This window comes from Magallana gigas, chromosome 8, assembly GCF_963853765.1.
Source record: "Magallana gigas chromosome 8, xbMagGiga1.1, whole genome shotgun sequence".
Classification (NCBI taxonomy): Eukaryota; Metazoa; Mollusca; class Bivalvia; order Ostreida; family Ostreidae; genus Magallana; species Magallana gigas.
The window spans coordinates 3,346,712-3,362,193 of record NC_088860.1 but is presented as its reverse complement, the minus strand read 5'-3'; the positions used below and the strand labels follow the sequence as shown (position 1 = coordinate 3,362,193).

Here is a 15,482-nt window from a genome sequence, read left to right as displayed (position 1 = left end):
TAATGCTTAGCCCAGTCACCCATCCAACACTTGCACATATACCCGGTATATAATTTATGTGCACAGTTCTGGTTACAAAAAAACAGGCAACACAAAATGAAGACAATTAACATTACACCGATATCTTTTTAGTTGCCTTGTTTATAGCTTTTTGTGCCTTTTTAGCATCTTCCTCAGTTTTTAAGTGAAAATGCACTTCTCACATGATACTTGATTTTAAAATACATTATAAGCTTTTAAAAAAAACTTGTTTTTACCGAAATATGTGACGTATTTTAAACCCCAAAAAATAAAAATTGGCTGAAAACGAGTTATAAAAAATGGTAAATTAGACTTATTTTGGAGAATCTTGTAAAACAAAAAAAGAGAAGAAGATAGTTAAGACATGAATTTTTGCTGTTATTGGTTTTTTTTATTACAAATGATGTCAAACTAATAATTTCAAGGGGGAAAAAAAGATAATTCTAACCAAAAAATTGTTGAGTATAGGGACCCGCCTTAAAGTTAAATGACAGTTGCCGCTGTTATCCCGGCCCATCATAAAAATAATTTAAAATGTACGTATTTCACATTGCGTCACCTGACTCTCCAAAAGTGTGAAAATCAAGGGAAAAACTTGAAGTTACCTCCCTTGCATGTATTCAAAATTACAGAATAAATTCAGATTATTTGTATTTGCACATCAAACCAAAATTTATTCTTTAAGCACAATATTTAAACATCACATTATAAAAGTAATTTAGATGAGCCAGATAGATATATGACAAGTTGGTCGAAAAAAGTTATCTTTGAATCTTACAAAGCCCAAAATGCCTTTTTGTAAGAGCTATAGAATAGTGAAACTCCTTTACGCTGGTCATACGACGACGAACGAAGACCGATAGCAATCTTTTGCACTTGACGGTGCACCTGAGTATTATAGCTATCTAAGAAATTTTGGTGCCCTCAAAGAGGGTAATTGTATTTAAATCCATAGAAGTTTAAGTAAAAGGATACGTGAAATGATTCCATGTCACTTTCAATATACAGGCAGACATATCAAAATGATATGAAGGAAATTAGTGAAATGAATGCATTGTATAAAACTGTCTTGTTATAATTTTCTTTTGTCTTTCATTTGATTTCATTTTGACTGTATGCCAACATGGTGATGTCAATAAACCATTCCATTGAATTGAATAATTGAAATCCAATCTTATGTTGCAATTTATCTATGTATTAACATGTAGCCTATACAACAAACTTGTGATAAAGTAGCTATAGCTAGGGGTGTCAAACATTCAATATACAGTATTATCATTTGCCAAGCAAATAGTTTTGGTGAGCCATCACCTAAATATCAAGCAATATTGTAAGCTTGATTTTTGGCTATGTGTCTTTACATTTTAAAATATTATAAAATTAAGAGCACTTAATTAATTAAGGAGTACTATCTTCTATAAATTTTGTTTGAAAATTAACTGACCAAGCTTTGTCTTACTGCTATTCAATATATGGTCTCCAAAATCATATCCATACAACTTTCTCCATTTTTTTAATACTTTATCAAAACAGGGACGTATATACATTTACAACTAGTACGAATACAAATTAAGCTCATATCACAAGTGATATTTGATTTCCATTTAGAATTGTAATAACACCTGTTTGGTGATGATAATTAACCCTGGCACCTTGTGGAAAATATTTCAATGTACGGTAATACAATCTTCTTGAAATTTTCAATTTAGTAAAAACATATTTCAATCTGACAAAACAGCTTCACTCCTGTGAAGATTTATCCTACAAAGAGGCAACAGAAGTTTAATATGCTTCATCCAAACCTTTATAGGCGGTTGGGGCCATGCTCATCAAATTACCAATCAGGTATACATCAACATTTTATGAATAGCCTATAGTATTTTGGCCATAAACTATAGCTTTTCAATTTGAATAGTTTTGTGTATTTTATATCTTTATAGAGAGCTTAATTTTCATCTCCAAGGAGATTATTGGTCTAAAAATGGCCAATACCATGATGATCCAACTCTTTTAAATGGCCATATATATTTCTCTCTCCAAGACCTGCAGAGATCTGTATTTATAGTGCAATAACTTTACTACATGTAAAACCTTGCCGTTATGACATCAGGTAACTGTATGAAATACCAAGGCTCAAACTCGTACTCCATGATCTATATAATACTACTATACAATTACCAGTATTTTATTTACTTGGAATTCAACACTTACTAGGCATATGAGATTCCAAAGTTTTATGATATCAAGGTGTTTATATAGATAATGTCAAAAACAGCCATGAGACACACAACAGAAAAGAGTATGTCGTAGGTAGATTCTATGCCATGTGACCTTTATACAGATCATGTTATCGCAAAGAACAACAACAACAATCAAATCTGGTAGAAAGAGTTTAATTTGAACTTGTAAATAAATATACATCTCTTTTTACATGTAAACAATACTTTATTTTATGAATACAATAGATGTCTGAGAAATAAGCTAGGAAAATAAAACATTCCTATATAACTGCTTCTGGATGATCCCTGGGGTCTGGTCAGTGACGGTCACACGGAACAGCTGTCACATGATACAGGTGACCCAGTGTCCTCATACACACAAACAAAAAAATCAAAACATCGCCTCAAAATAATACCACAGCTCAGCATGCATGGACAAATTAAGTCAAAGAATTACGAAATAAAACACATTATTCTGAATTAAGTATGACAGAAAATCTCTGAACAAATCAACAAATTTAGAGAAAAAAAATGAATTTGTGAGAAATTCTTCAATACAACAAATAGTGGTATTTTCAGTCAACGATCATATATGCATGGATAAATGCTTTATACAAGACTAGAAAAATAAGAGTTACAACATGTCGATTGAAAAAATATAGTTACAGATTTTAAAATTACAGATCTCACAAACTTTTAAAAATAAAACATCATAGGAACAGACAACAAAAGGAACATGCCAGTAAAAACATGAAAATGAAAAAGGTATACATAAAAAGAATTAATTCAGAATAAAATAAAAATATATTCCAATCTTTAAAAAGTGAAACATTAGGGAAAGAACACAGATGAGCCACTCTTGAGGAGACATTAAGGCCAAAGAAACCTTTTGTTTAGTTTCTCAGGCAGTGCAATGTCTATTCAATGCTGCAGTTCATTATCTGAGAGGGGAATCATTTTTTTTCCTTCATTTTTTGAACATGAGTTATTCCCCTTTTTCGAAAGCTAAACCCGCCTGAGAAACTTCAGATTTTTTTGTTAAAGCAGAACCCAAAGAAATCTGACGAGGACTATATACTACCTAAATAATACAGGTTATTGTAACACTTGTTAACACGGTCAGGTTAGAGAAGTTGGATAACTAACTCTCATCGCGAAGTCTGCCATCTTCAGAGATGGAGGGTATATTAGTTTTACTGCCCCCACTATATACATCACTTTGGCAAACATGGAATTTCTATTCTAAGCTAATTCTTTTGAGTAATGGGTCAAGTAATAGGGTAATTATATGTACATATATTTTCATGTTTTTTTATATTCCCCACCAAATTAGTTAATAATATATGTAAATTTGTCGTTTACCACTACCCCTTTAAGAAGAAGGAAAACTTATAAAAAAGTGAAACAAAAGAAAAATGAATGAATCTACGAAAGGAACTGAAACAGGGAGGCACAAAGCTCCGACATAAAATCTTCATTTCTTGAGTCAATACTTTCCTGAACTTTTGATACAATGCAATATAAAAACGCAGCAGTGACCAAGTAACAAGATAATCTTCATCAAACCAAAAATATCACATAACACGCAATGCTTGACAGTTTGAAATACATCACCTCTGTAACAGTAATTGATGCATACACTGACATGGGTGTATATATTTAAACAACTTAACGTGAAACTATATAACACATCTTTTGGGGGTTACAAACTCAATATCCATTGAAATGGTTAAGAAATTATGAATATAAATATATACATAAAGATAAATCTGAGTTATCACAGAACTATATCACAGGCAGTTAGCACAATCCAGACCCAGTGATCATGCATGTTACAAAAGTTAGTAGGAAACTCCCACACACCATTTATTAGGGGACTTGTGATTGGTTGTATAATGTACATGATGAGACAATACACACAAAGACACAAGCAAGAGAGGACATCCCAAGAAAAAACATTGTGCAATTTCTTTCTGACCCCATGCTTTAATCATGCTGCACAAGGCAGCATTTTATTTGACAACATGCTTCCTGCTGGTCACGTAGTATAGACCCTGCTCTCTTGCTATCTGCCCTTGTAGATCTAACATTCTGGTATCTTTTAACTGTAAGAGGTGTTCAAGGCGTCGAATTTTTGAATTGAGCATCTACAAAATATGACATGAGAAAAAAAGGTGAACATGCAATAGGTTCCCCTGATCCTAATAAAAAGAGGGCGGATGAATCAACCCAAAAACTGAACCAAACAAACAGCCTGGAAATTATGACAAGAAAGTGAAAGAAGAAACACAATGGAACTGAAATAAAAAAAAAAAAAAAAGAAAATTAGCAGAAGTGGTGTTAATAAAACAGAGGATGTTAATAAGGAAGGCACATGTTAGATATTATCGTAAGAGGTTATTTCTAGCGGCCATATAATACAGCCTTTGCTCGCGCCCATATTGTCCTTGGAGTTCAAGAAGACGCGTATCTTTTAGCTGTATAAGGTGTTCTAATCGCCTGATTTTGGAATTCAGTATCTACAAAAAAGGAAAATTCTTGAGTTCATAAATACTTTTGTTCCTCCAGGGTATATAGATAATAGATTATTTTTTTGTTTTGTTTGATTTTTCAAACAGATATCTGATATTGTTCGTCTCAACTTGACAGCTGGTTCTGTCGGGCCCAAAATATTTTTCGAAACCCTTAAGCACGATGCTAGAAAAATTAAATTCATGAACTCAGTAACTATCCATTAATTAGAAAGACTAAACAAGGGTTAATTAACAGGAAACAATAAACTAAAAATGTTAATCGAGGGGGTATAGGTGGGAGCGGGGGGCAGGAAGTGCGGAGGTCAAATTATCCCAGGTAGTGCCTCCGATTGGTCAGTCTTAACATTCTATAGTCATTGAATATATCGTATTTCATGTCCGCTAGTCTCTCCTCCTTCAGTCTGTTAAGTTGCTCTAATCTCTTCACTTTAGTATTTAACATCTACAAAATAATCCAATATTTCTACAAACATTTGAAGCAGTTGTTTGTGATTGGCTCTACAGACTACATATTATCAGTGCTAGACGACACGCTACTAAGGTTTGTGTACAGACAGTGAAAGGAGAGGGAGCTTAATCACTGTAGCTCCGGAAAATCTCATCCATTGAATGGAAACTTAGTTGTTAGCAATGACACTACATAGTTTATACATGTATATCTACATGTCTCGATTCATTACCAGGCTGTGATTTAGCATTAGTTTTTCTTTGGGGCGGGGGTGGGGTGGAGGTAACTTGTGGTCTTATCATCACAAAATTCATACTCTGATACTTTTTTCACAAACTTGAAATGAAAAAGAGTATCATTAATCTATTTAATATTATTGAGTTGATAGTACAATTAAACACAAACAAGAGCGTAAATTGAAATCAGAAAAAGGTACCACCCAAAAAGTTTTTTTTAGTTTTTATCCAACAAAGTCAAAAGGTTGTGGCTTAAGGTCAGACGACACATTCCTCAATTTTAGATAACTTTTTCCAGGATATTGTTAATGGTTTACTACTACCTTGACAAGCTTTCTTGCAAAAAATTAGGGTACCTTACCAGGCATTTCTGCAACATACTAGAGTATGCAATATCCTATATAATCTTCTTGAAAATACATTTGAATTGCTGATATAAAAATAAATACTTCTCCAGCACAGCGAAATTCACTACCGGTATATTAGAACAATATCTCCGCCGGAGCGGGGCTTTGAACTCATGACCTCTAGCACCTATACGCTTTTGGCAGTGAGCGGCCACAGTTCTAACCACTCGACCATCTAGACATATAACCAAATCCAAGTAAATTTTGATCATTTTTAAAGTAATTATAAAATTAATATTTTTTATTGGAACTGTTTATTACGAGGAGATACAAAAAAGATTTTTGAGGAACGTGTCGTCTGACCTTAAGTGGTGCACACTGATAGTAATGGAAACAGGTTCAAATCCTCAATTCCTCTTGATCTTAAAATCAGTAAAATTAGAAAACTTTGTGATATACTTGGACTTATTTGACAACCTTTGTTGAAGCAATTTATAACTAATCAATATACAAAATGCTCCAAGCCAACAGAATATAGGATACACGCAGTCTTGTACCAAAAGATAAGGAATAATGAAATTGGATGAATTGGGAAATTTCTGACGATTCAAAAATATGCCTACATCTGGGGCTATGATTTACAATACTGTAGAATAGTAGATCAAAACAGACTGGGTGGAATCATACTGGTACATGTAATACTAACACAGTTATAGGACTAATCATACCTTATAGTACTAACACAGTGTTGTAGGACTAATCATACCTTATAGTACATGTACTAACACAGTGTTGTAGGACTTAGCATACCTGGTAGTACTAACACAGTATTAGAACTAAGACTAATTATACTGGCAGTACTAATGTACTTACCATTATACTGGTAGTACTAACACTGTACATGTACTAGGACTGGTCATACTGGTAATACTAATACAGTTCTAAGACTGGTCGTACTGGTAGTACTAATATAGCACTAGGATTGGTCATACTGGTAGTACATTGTACTAATACAGTTCCAGGACTGATCATACTGGTCGTACTAATACAGTACAAGGAGTGATTGTACTGGTAGTACTTTTATAGTACTAGGACTGGTCATACTGGTAGTACTAATATAGTACCTGGACTAGTGCAGACTGGTGAAAGAGTGGAATAGAAATAGTGCTGCCCCAAGATTGGAACACTGGTCTACCAAACTTGCATAGTGGTTTCTGAGTGGGACAGAGATTTAGATAATTACCCTGATTGTTTCGTCCTTGGCCATACATTCCATCTCTTTCTCCTCTAGGTAGCTACGTGGGACATTGTCGGAGGTAGGGTAAATGTAGATCGCTGGGTCAAAGTATCCCTTACCCTCAAAATGGTAGGAGCTGCAACAGAGACAAATTGTCATGGTAACACAGAGTCATCATTCTGTCAAATGTGGCCTGTTGCCATGGATGGCATCAGAGAAACTTTTATCACATTCAGTATACATATAGATGCTTGGTGTCTGAGAAGTTTCAAATCTAAGAGATCTCATTCAGCTTTTGTAATCGAGGCTCAAAACTTTTTTATTGCGACATCATAGTATTACATATGTGACCACGCCCGGATGTCTGGTACATAACTAGGCGATGGTGCACGTTCATTTGGGGAATTAAGCTCAAGGGGAATAAGTAAATTAAGAATACACAGAGTCCAAATGGCAGGATATGAGAAATGTTTTATTAAAGATTGAATGTTAAATAATCCAATCTACACACGCAGGTAACAACATTAATGAGCAAGTCTTGTTCCTAACTGTAATTTAGAGGAGGGGGCCTAAACAGATGAATTAGAAATTTGTCTCCTAACACTCTACATGATTTCCTAGCTTCGTCCTACATCCTTTCAGTCCGAAGTCTCAAAGCTAACTCTCTCTAAAAGAACTCATGTACGAGAATTAATTTTCTCTATGAATTGCCTAAGGTAAAGTTGTCACTTATGGCTAATCAAATAATTAAGTTATCAGTGTCATCCCTTTGATGTGAAGAAGTCAAAGTGGTTTTGTTTACCCTAACTAACACCTATGAGTGCCCAGTGCCATGAGCAGTGTCACTGACAATAAATATTAACAATTACTGTGAAATCACTAAATATTCTAGGGGATTAAGAAGTAAACAACAGCTTGGACAACCTTAAGAAATAAATAATAAGGAATGCTTTAGATGTCAATAAGCAATTGCTAAGTATGGGAACATATAAGATAAGAATAAAGTAAAATAAAGTAGACTATGAAAATATATGCTAAAGTTATCAAAAGTGAAATGGATGTCATTTCACTGGTGATATGCTCCCCCTACTTCACAAAAAGATTTCTCCTGAAATCTCAGAATACCATAAGTCAATCCTGCCTTTTTTTTTTTCTTCATAAATTGCAAAATTAATGACACATATTATCTGATACATGTAGCAGGTCAATTATTTTTATGAAAATATCATTAACCTAAAGGCATAGGGTCAGTATAGATAATAATATCCTAAATTTAAGAAATGTTTAAACCAGGAAAAATATACTTTAAAAGTATTAATTCCTAAGGGCGTGGATTCCTTATTAATTGAATGAATTCTAAACTATAGCTACTATATACATGTATATACAAGGGCCCATTATATAAAAAAAAAAATTGGAGAAAGAGAAAAAAAAAATATCAAGACTTGCATGTACAATGCATAAGAAAAATAGTAAACAATAGAGCTATAAAATTTAAAAGATGCTATTTCACTTTACATTGTTCATAATGAAAATATAATGTCTCTCTGAGAACAGCATCATAAATGTCACATCAGTCCATGGAATGAATAGAAGAATTGAAAGGTCATGTATCACATAATCACGAAAGTCTTTGTATTGGTTCTGTATTGGTTTGTTGATTTGCATTTGGTTTTCTTTTGTGATTTGTACTGTTCATTGGATTTGATGTCCTCAGACAGGAACTGCAGCAAGTGGACGTCTCCACAAAGAATTTCTACCAGTATCTGGGAAAATTGCAACCTGGTTCCTGATCATGACATCCCCTGAAGGAGTTCCATCATGATAAACAACAAGTCATGACATCCCCTGAGGGAGTTCCATCATGATATACAATAAGTCATGACATCCCACCAGTAGGGAGTTCCATCATGACAAAAAAAAAATATATATCAAAAGAGCTATAACATCCCATGTTTGCTATAGGAGTTCCATTATAGCTTATATTAAAGGTGTTCATGGCATTGGAAACAGGATGGCATCGGTTTATGTTGACCTGGAATCTGCAAATTTGGGCATAGGACAAGGCATGATAAATGATCAATCAGTAAGCACAACCACAAGAAATCAACATGTGACACAACGGAATTACCTATCATAGATTACTTATAGAAAAGAAAAATAAATAGAATAGTATATATATGAGATACAAAACTTTGGCAAAAATGAATTATGATTTTAAGGTATAAAGAAAAATTATTCTGATGGAAAAAGTAAGTTTACTTGATACTGAGATAGAGCATTACGCCGTTCCCCAGCAGTTTAAGAAACTACCACAGTTTCCGCTGGTTCATAACTTACAGGCGTTCTAATGTTATTCAGTAAATTAAACAAGATTCAGAATCTTTAAAGAAAAACAGAAGGGAGAATTATTTTTAAAATATTGGGGAAAAAAAATAAATAAATTTTGAGTTGTGTATATTTATCCTGGGTCCTTTGAATTTGATGATAATGTGCTGCAGTCACACTACCTAGCACTATGTACAGGACACAGAATAAATATCAGCTGACCTAATTGGGAAAATGTAATAGTCTAAGAGTGATTTTTGAAAAATTAATTTGTATTAAGCTGAGAAATTTAGAGGTTTGCATTTGTATGGAAGAGTTTGACATGATCAGAGAGTTTTGTTTTGAATGCTAAAATGCCTTCTGGTGAAGAGTTACAATTTTTCAAGAGTCTGGCTTTTGAAGGAGTAAGATGATGCATGAAAAGAGTTGGTCTGTGTTTAAAGAATAAGACTCTGGATACAGGAAAGTATTGGTTGCTGTTCCAGTTTACGAACTCGCATCCTTTCCCTGATATACAGTCACTGATTTCTTGTTCAAGTTTTCTGAAGAAAGGCTTGAATAAATGGCTTGGAACTTGATAAGCATACTTTCCGTTTGTAGTAGATCCATCATGATTTTGGAGGTAAAACATGATATGTGTGCCTCTTCGGTCAATGGAAGCAGTGTGGATCTCTTGTTGACTCTTGGGAGGGAGTGAAAGGGCTTGTACAGATTCCTGTTTGTTAAAATGTTTTTTGTTGGGTCGCTTTCTTTTCTTTCCCTTGGCATTGTAGAGGGAATGGAAGGTATCTTTAAAGGATTTTGGGATTTGGTTTCCGTCTTGCCATGAAGTTTGAGCTGCACCTTTGAATTTGATCTTGTAAATCGGCTTCCCTTGGTATAGGCTATATTCAAGAATTTTGTCTATTTGGTCCGTAGAAAATGGTTTCGATTGTTTTTCATTTGGTTTTTCGCATTTTGAATTTCTTTTGTGTTTGTTTTGATTTTTGGCTTGATTTTGTGGTTTAGAAGATGATGGTTCAGGTGGAGGATTTTGATGCTGGGGATCATGAGCTGCATTTCTGATGCTTTGGTCATCATCATTATCATCATTATTCTCTTCAGCATCATCTTCATGGAGAAGCTGATTTTCATCATCAGCTGAAAGCTGATCAGCATCAGCTTGATGCTGGTCACTTGGAGGAGGAATCTCCTCATTATTTTGGTTGTTTAATTCTTCAGGATTGAGTACAACATCTTGATACTCCGGTAAGAAATAGTGAGGTCTATCCTCAGGACTATGGTAAGTTTTTAGTCTTTTGGCATGTACGAGACTCTTCAGAATTTTGTGGTCTGAATCTCTTCGGAGTTTAAAAGTATGGTTTGGTCCCTGGTAAATTACTGAATATGGACCAACCCATTTTTGTAAAAGTTTTGGAGATTTTCCTTTAGGAACATGGCTGCAGTAGAGCCATACTGTGGAGCCAACCATGAAGTCTGGTTCTTGTGCACGCTTATCATGCTGCTGAGTGTACTTCTGTTGATGTTGTCGAATGTTTTCAGCAGCAACTTCTCTGCATATTTTAAGTTGTTCCAGAACACGCATCAGATGTAACTTGGGTTCATGTGCCATGGATGGTTTTGGTGTCAGAGCAACATCAACAGGAAGGCGCATCTTCTGTCCAAACAACAAGTGAAATGGTGAAAACATTGTTGATTGTGTGGCAGGTGTAGATCTGTATGCCATGAGGACAGCCGGAATAAACTTCACCCAGTCGGATTGGTCGTTGTTACAGTATGATCTTAGTGTTTGGCTGATAAATGAGTTCATCCTTTCACAAGCAGCATTTGTTTGTGGGTGGTAAGCACTTGTATAGTGTCTGGTAACTTCAAAGAGTTCACAAAGGGCTTGGACTAATTTCGACATGAAATTTTGTCCCCGGTCTGAAATAAGTGTCCTTGGTGCTCCGTATCTCGCAAATATTTCAGCAAAGAGTACTCTGGCAACCTCGGTCGCTTCCATGGATTTCAAGGGAAAAGCCTCGCACCATTTTGAAAAGCTGTCAACAACCAAGAGAAGGTACCTGTCTTTGTTTGGTGTTATGGGTAATTCCAGGAAATCCATATGCCATCTGCTGAAAATGTCCTCAATAGGGAGTGGTCTCAAAGGGATTGGCTTCTGATGTTTAGAGTTCTTGGACTGTTGACACGTTTCGCAAGTTTTAATGTATTGTTCAATGTCTGAATACATATTTGGCCAGTAGTATTTGGCGCGGATAGCCGCATATGTGCGCTCATGTCCTTGGTGTCCGCCACCAGCAATACAATCATGATATGAGAGAAGAATATCATTCCGGAGGGGTGCAGGAATGCAAAGTTGTCTAATAAGACTCTGATCAGGCGATTGGTTCCTAGCACGTTCCTTGTAAAAGTGAAAAAGAAGTCCATTAATAATTTCATAGTGGAAGGATTTTGCAACTATTGCGGTAGCTTGCTTAACATTTTGCGGCAAATTTTCTGTTCTTTTGTAATCGATAATCGCTTGAAAGTCTGGACAATTTTCTTGCAGATGCTGAAGGGTTGGGTTGTCTGAAATATGATCATCATGTTGATCGGCTGTATTTAGGGCAAGAATTTCAGGTTTCCTTGGCTGATTGTCTTCTGGATATTCAAAGGTTGTGGCAATAAACTCTTTTGTGGAAGCTTCAATGGATCCAATGGCTGGCAAGTCATCATCTGATGGAGAACATGGTTGGTCTGAAGGTGGATATTCACGACGAGACAGACAGTCGGCATTCTGGTTCTTAGTTCCTGGACGATGCTGTATCTTGAATTTGTACTGCTGAAGGAATAGAGCCCAGCGTCCTAGTCTGCCTAATGCATCCTTATTGGTATCCAACCAACGAACTGTGATGTTGTCAGTGAAGACTGTGAATTCAGCACTGGTAAGGTAAGCCTTGAAGGTTTTGATGGCTTCAATCAAAGCAAGTCCCTCTTTATGGTTTATATGCCATCGTTTTTCTTGATCCCTGAGTGCACGTCCTCCATATGCGATAACATTCTCAAGTCCTTGTGAGTTTATTTGTCCCAAGACATATCCAATGGCAGCATCAGAAGCATCCACAGACAAAACAAATGGTTTGCTAAAATCAGGAAAGACAAGGATGGGTGCTGAAGTTAATTTTCTCTTCAGAAGGTTGAAAGCATCAGTGTGTTCTGGTTTCCACTGGAATTTGATATTTTTCTTAAGAAGATTCAATAAGGGAGCACAGATTTTGCTATAGTCTTTGATGAATTTCCTGTAATAGTTGCACATCCCAAGGAAGCTGCGGACATGTTTAGAATTTCGAGGTTGTGGGAAGTCAGCCACTGCAGCAATCTTAGCTCTGTCTACTTCAACTCCTTTCTCAGAAATGATGTGTCCAAGGTATTTTACTTCTTGGGCAGCAAAGTGGCATTTTGTTGGCTGGAGAGTAAGATTGGCTTTACGAAGTTTTTGAAAAATAAGATCTAAATGCTGTAAATGTTCATCAAAACTTTTAGAAAAGACCAAAATGTCATCAATGTAGATAAGAGCAATTTTCCAATTTAGTTCCTGTAAAACTTTTGTCATCAGCATCTGGTAGCTTGTAGGAGCATTTGTTAAGCCGAAAGGAAGTCGTTTGAACTGGTAAAGACCTTGATGTGTGATAAATGCAGTCTTGTGTTTGGTTTTCTCATCCAAGGGCACTTGCCAGAATCCACTAGCTAAGTCTAAGACACTGAAAATTTTGGATTTAGAATCAGCTATTGTGTCAAAAACTTCATCTAATTTTGGAATCGGAAAGGAAACAAGCTCTGTGATAGAATTCAGTTTCCTGTAATCTACTGCAAATCTGTATTGTCCATTAGACTTTTTCACCATAACGACCGGACTTTGGTAAGGAGAAGTTGATTCCTCAATGACATCATTTTTCAGCATTTCTTGAATCTGACGTTCTGTCTCCTGGCGCATCTTTGGATTCTGGGAATATCTTGGGGTGCGGACTGGCTTATCAGTGTTGGTGATGATAGAGTGTGTGTGGAGGTTTGTTTTACCAAGTTCGGTGGCATCTTTGGCAAATACATCTCTGTTTCGTCCAATCAGATCTTGGAGTTGTTGAGTTTGAGCAGGAGAAAGATTTTGCTTTTCGATATGGACTTGCAGGGTTTTGGCGATAGATATATGATCTGTAGTAGAAGCCTTTGACTGACTGGTGTGAGTGTCAGAGGAGTGTGTGTCAAAGCAAATAATGTAATTGTTGTCTATGTTGAACACTTTAGAAACTACAGAATTTGCTTTCAATGGAACTGATTTGTTCAGAGGATTTAGTATCCTATATGGAAGTGTGTTGTTTAGACATGTAGCAATGCATTTGCTTCCAACCAGATTCTTGTTTGTAAGAAGGTTGACTGGTTCAAGGAAGACTTGTGAACCATGAGGGATGTTCGAGACAAAGAGTGAAAGTGTGCTTTCTGAAAGGGGTGGTAACATAATATCTGATTCCGTTCGAGCAAGAGAAACATGTTTCTGGTTGTCATGTTGGATATCAGGTGTTGAAATAGAGGCAATGGTTGTTTCATTGTGAAAAGACACATATTTATGGGTAAGATCTATTACAGCGTTGTTTTGCTCTAAAAAGTCTTGGCCTAAAATGATAGTGTGGGGCAAATTTTCCAAAATATGAAAGGTATGGGGCATTTTTAAACCATTGACATCTATTTCAAGATCTGTTTGACCAAGAATAGCATGTGATGTTTTACAAACACCTGTGACAGCACAGAGATCTGATTTGTAAATATGGGGATTTTTGAAAAGTTTCTTCAAAAATTTGTTGCAAACAACAGAAATAGTAGCACCGGTATCAACAAGGGCATTAATATGAAAGTTAGAGAGCTTGATTTGAATTTTGTTCTTATTGGTAATTGCCGCTGAAATAGTAGCCAAAAAGTTGTTGGGATTGGAAGTATGTTGGGACATTGATGGGATTTCAAGTGAGGGAGCCATTATCAGTGATAAAAACAGCTAAACAATAATCAATCTATAAATGTCAAAAAATGATAACAATAGAAAGTTATCTAAACTGTGTCACATGTGATAAAAGTGGCTGTACTCACCAACAGGAACTGGCACGCTGTCTCTGTATGGATTGGTCTCCTTTTCTTTTCATAAGAACGTTAGAGTCACAAATCACAGTTTTTGACAGCACAGAAATCCTGCAGAAATCCAAAAAGACCCAGAATGTTTACTTCAGTTCAGTGTGAGAGGAATTCCATAAGATTCGAACCGGATTCTCGACCACTCTGTGACCACGCCCGGATGTCTGGTACATAACTAGGCGATGGTGCACGTTCATTTGGGGAATTAAGCTCAAGGGGAATAAGTAAATTAAGAATACACAGAGTCCAAATGGCAGGATATGAGAAATGTTTTATTAAAGATTGAATGTTAAATAATCCAATCTACACACGCAGGTAACAACATTAATGAGCAAGTCTTGTTCCTAACTGTAATTTAGAGGAGGGGGCCTAAACAGATGAATTAGAAATTTGTCTCCTAACACTCTACATGATTTCCTAGCTTCGTCCTACATCCTTTCAGTCCGAAGTCTCAAAGCTAACTCTCTCTAAAAGAACTCATGTACGAGAATTAATTTTCTCTATGAATTGCCTAAGGTAAAGTTGTCACTTATGGCTAATCAAATAATTAAGTTATCAGTGTCATCCCTTTGATGTGAAGAAGTCAAAGTGGTTTTGTTTACCCTAACTAACACCTATGAGTGCCCAGTGCCATGAGCAGTGTCACTGACAATAAATATTAACAATTACTGTGAAATCACTAAATATTCTAGGGGATTAAGAAGTAAACAACAGCTTGGACAACCTTAAGAAATAAATAATAAGGAATGCTTTAGATGTCAATAAGCAATTGCTAAGTATGGGAACATATAAGATAAGAATAAAGTAAAATAAAGTAGACTATGAAAATATATGCTAAAGTTATCAAAAGTGAAATGGATGTCATTTCACTGGTGATACATACATGAAAACCACTTTAATAGTAAGGACTTTTTTGCTTACCGGTAATTACTTTATCATTACAGCTGATCAACGT

General features: G+C 35.6%; 1 protein-coding gene and 1 long non-coding RNA gene across 18 annotated transcripts in view; both read right to left on the bottom strand.

Moving 5' to 3' along the window:
• Window positions 1-2,398: 2,398 nt before the first annotated feature.
• LOC105339314 (sperm flagellar protein 1) overlaps window positions 2,399-15,482 on the bottom strand; it is a 28,765-nt gene continuing 15,681 nt past the window's right edge. For 14 of the 17 annotated variants that reach the window (XM_020071816.3, XM_020071820.3, XM_034471811.2 and 11 more), the window contains 2 exons: window positions 7,049-7,178; window positions 2,399-4,387 (listed from right to left, as the gene is read on the bottom strand). In XM_020071816.3, coding sequence (XP_019927375.1) covers window positions 4,253-4,387; window positions 7,049-7,178 — 265 coding nt within the window. In that variant the 3' untranslated portion in view covers window positions 2,399-4,252. The other 3 variants (XM_034471812.2, XM_011444804.4, XM_034471813.2) reach the window with 2 other exon arrangements.
• On the bottom strand, window positions 8,641-15,411 carry LOC136270600 (uncharacterized). The gene is made up of 2 exons (XR_010708429.1): window positions 14,486-15,411; window positions 8,641-9,084 (listed from the first exon to the last, which is right to left on the bottom strand). It is a non-coding gene; the product is annotated as an uncharacterized lncRNA (long non-coding RNA).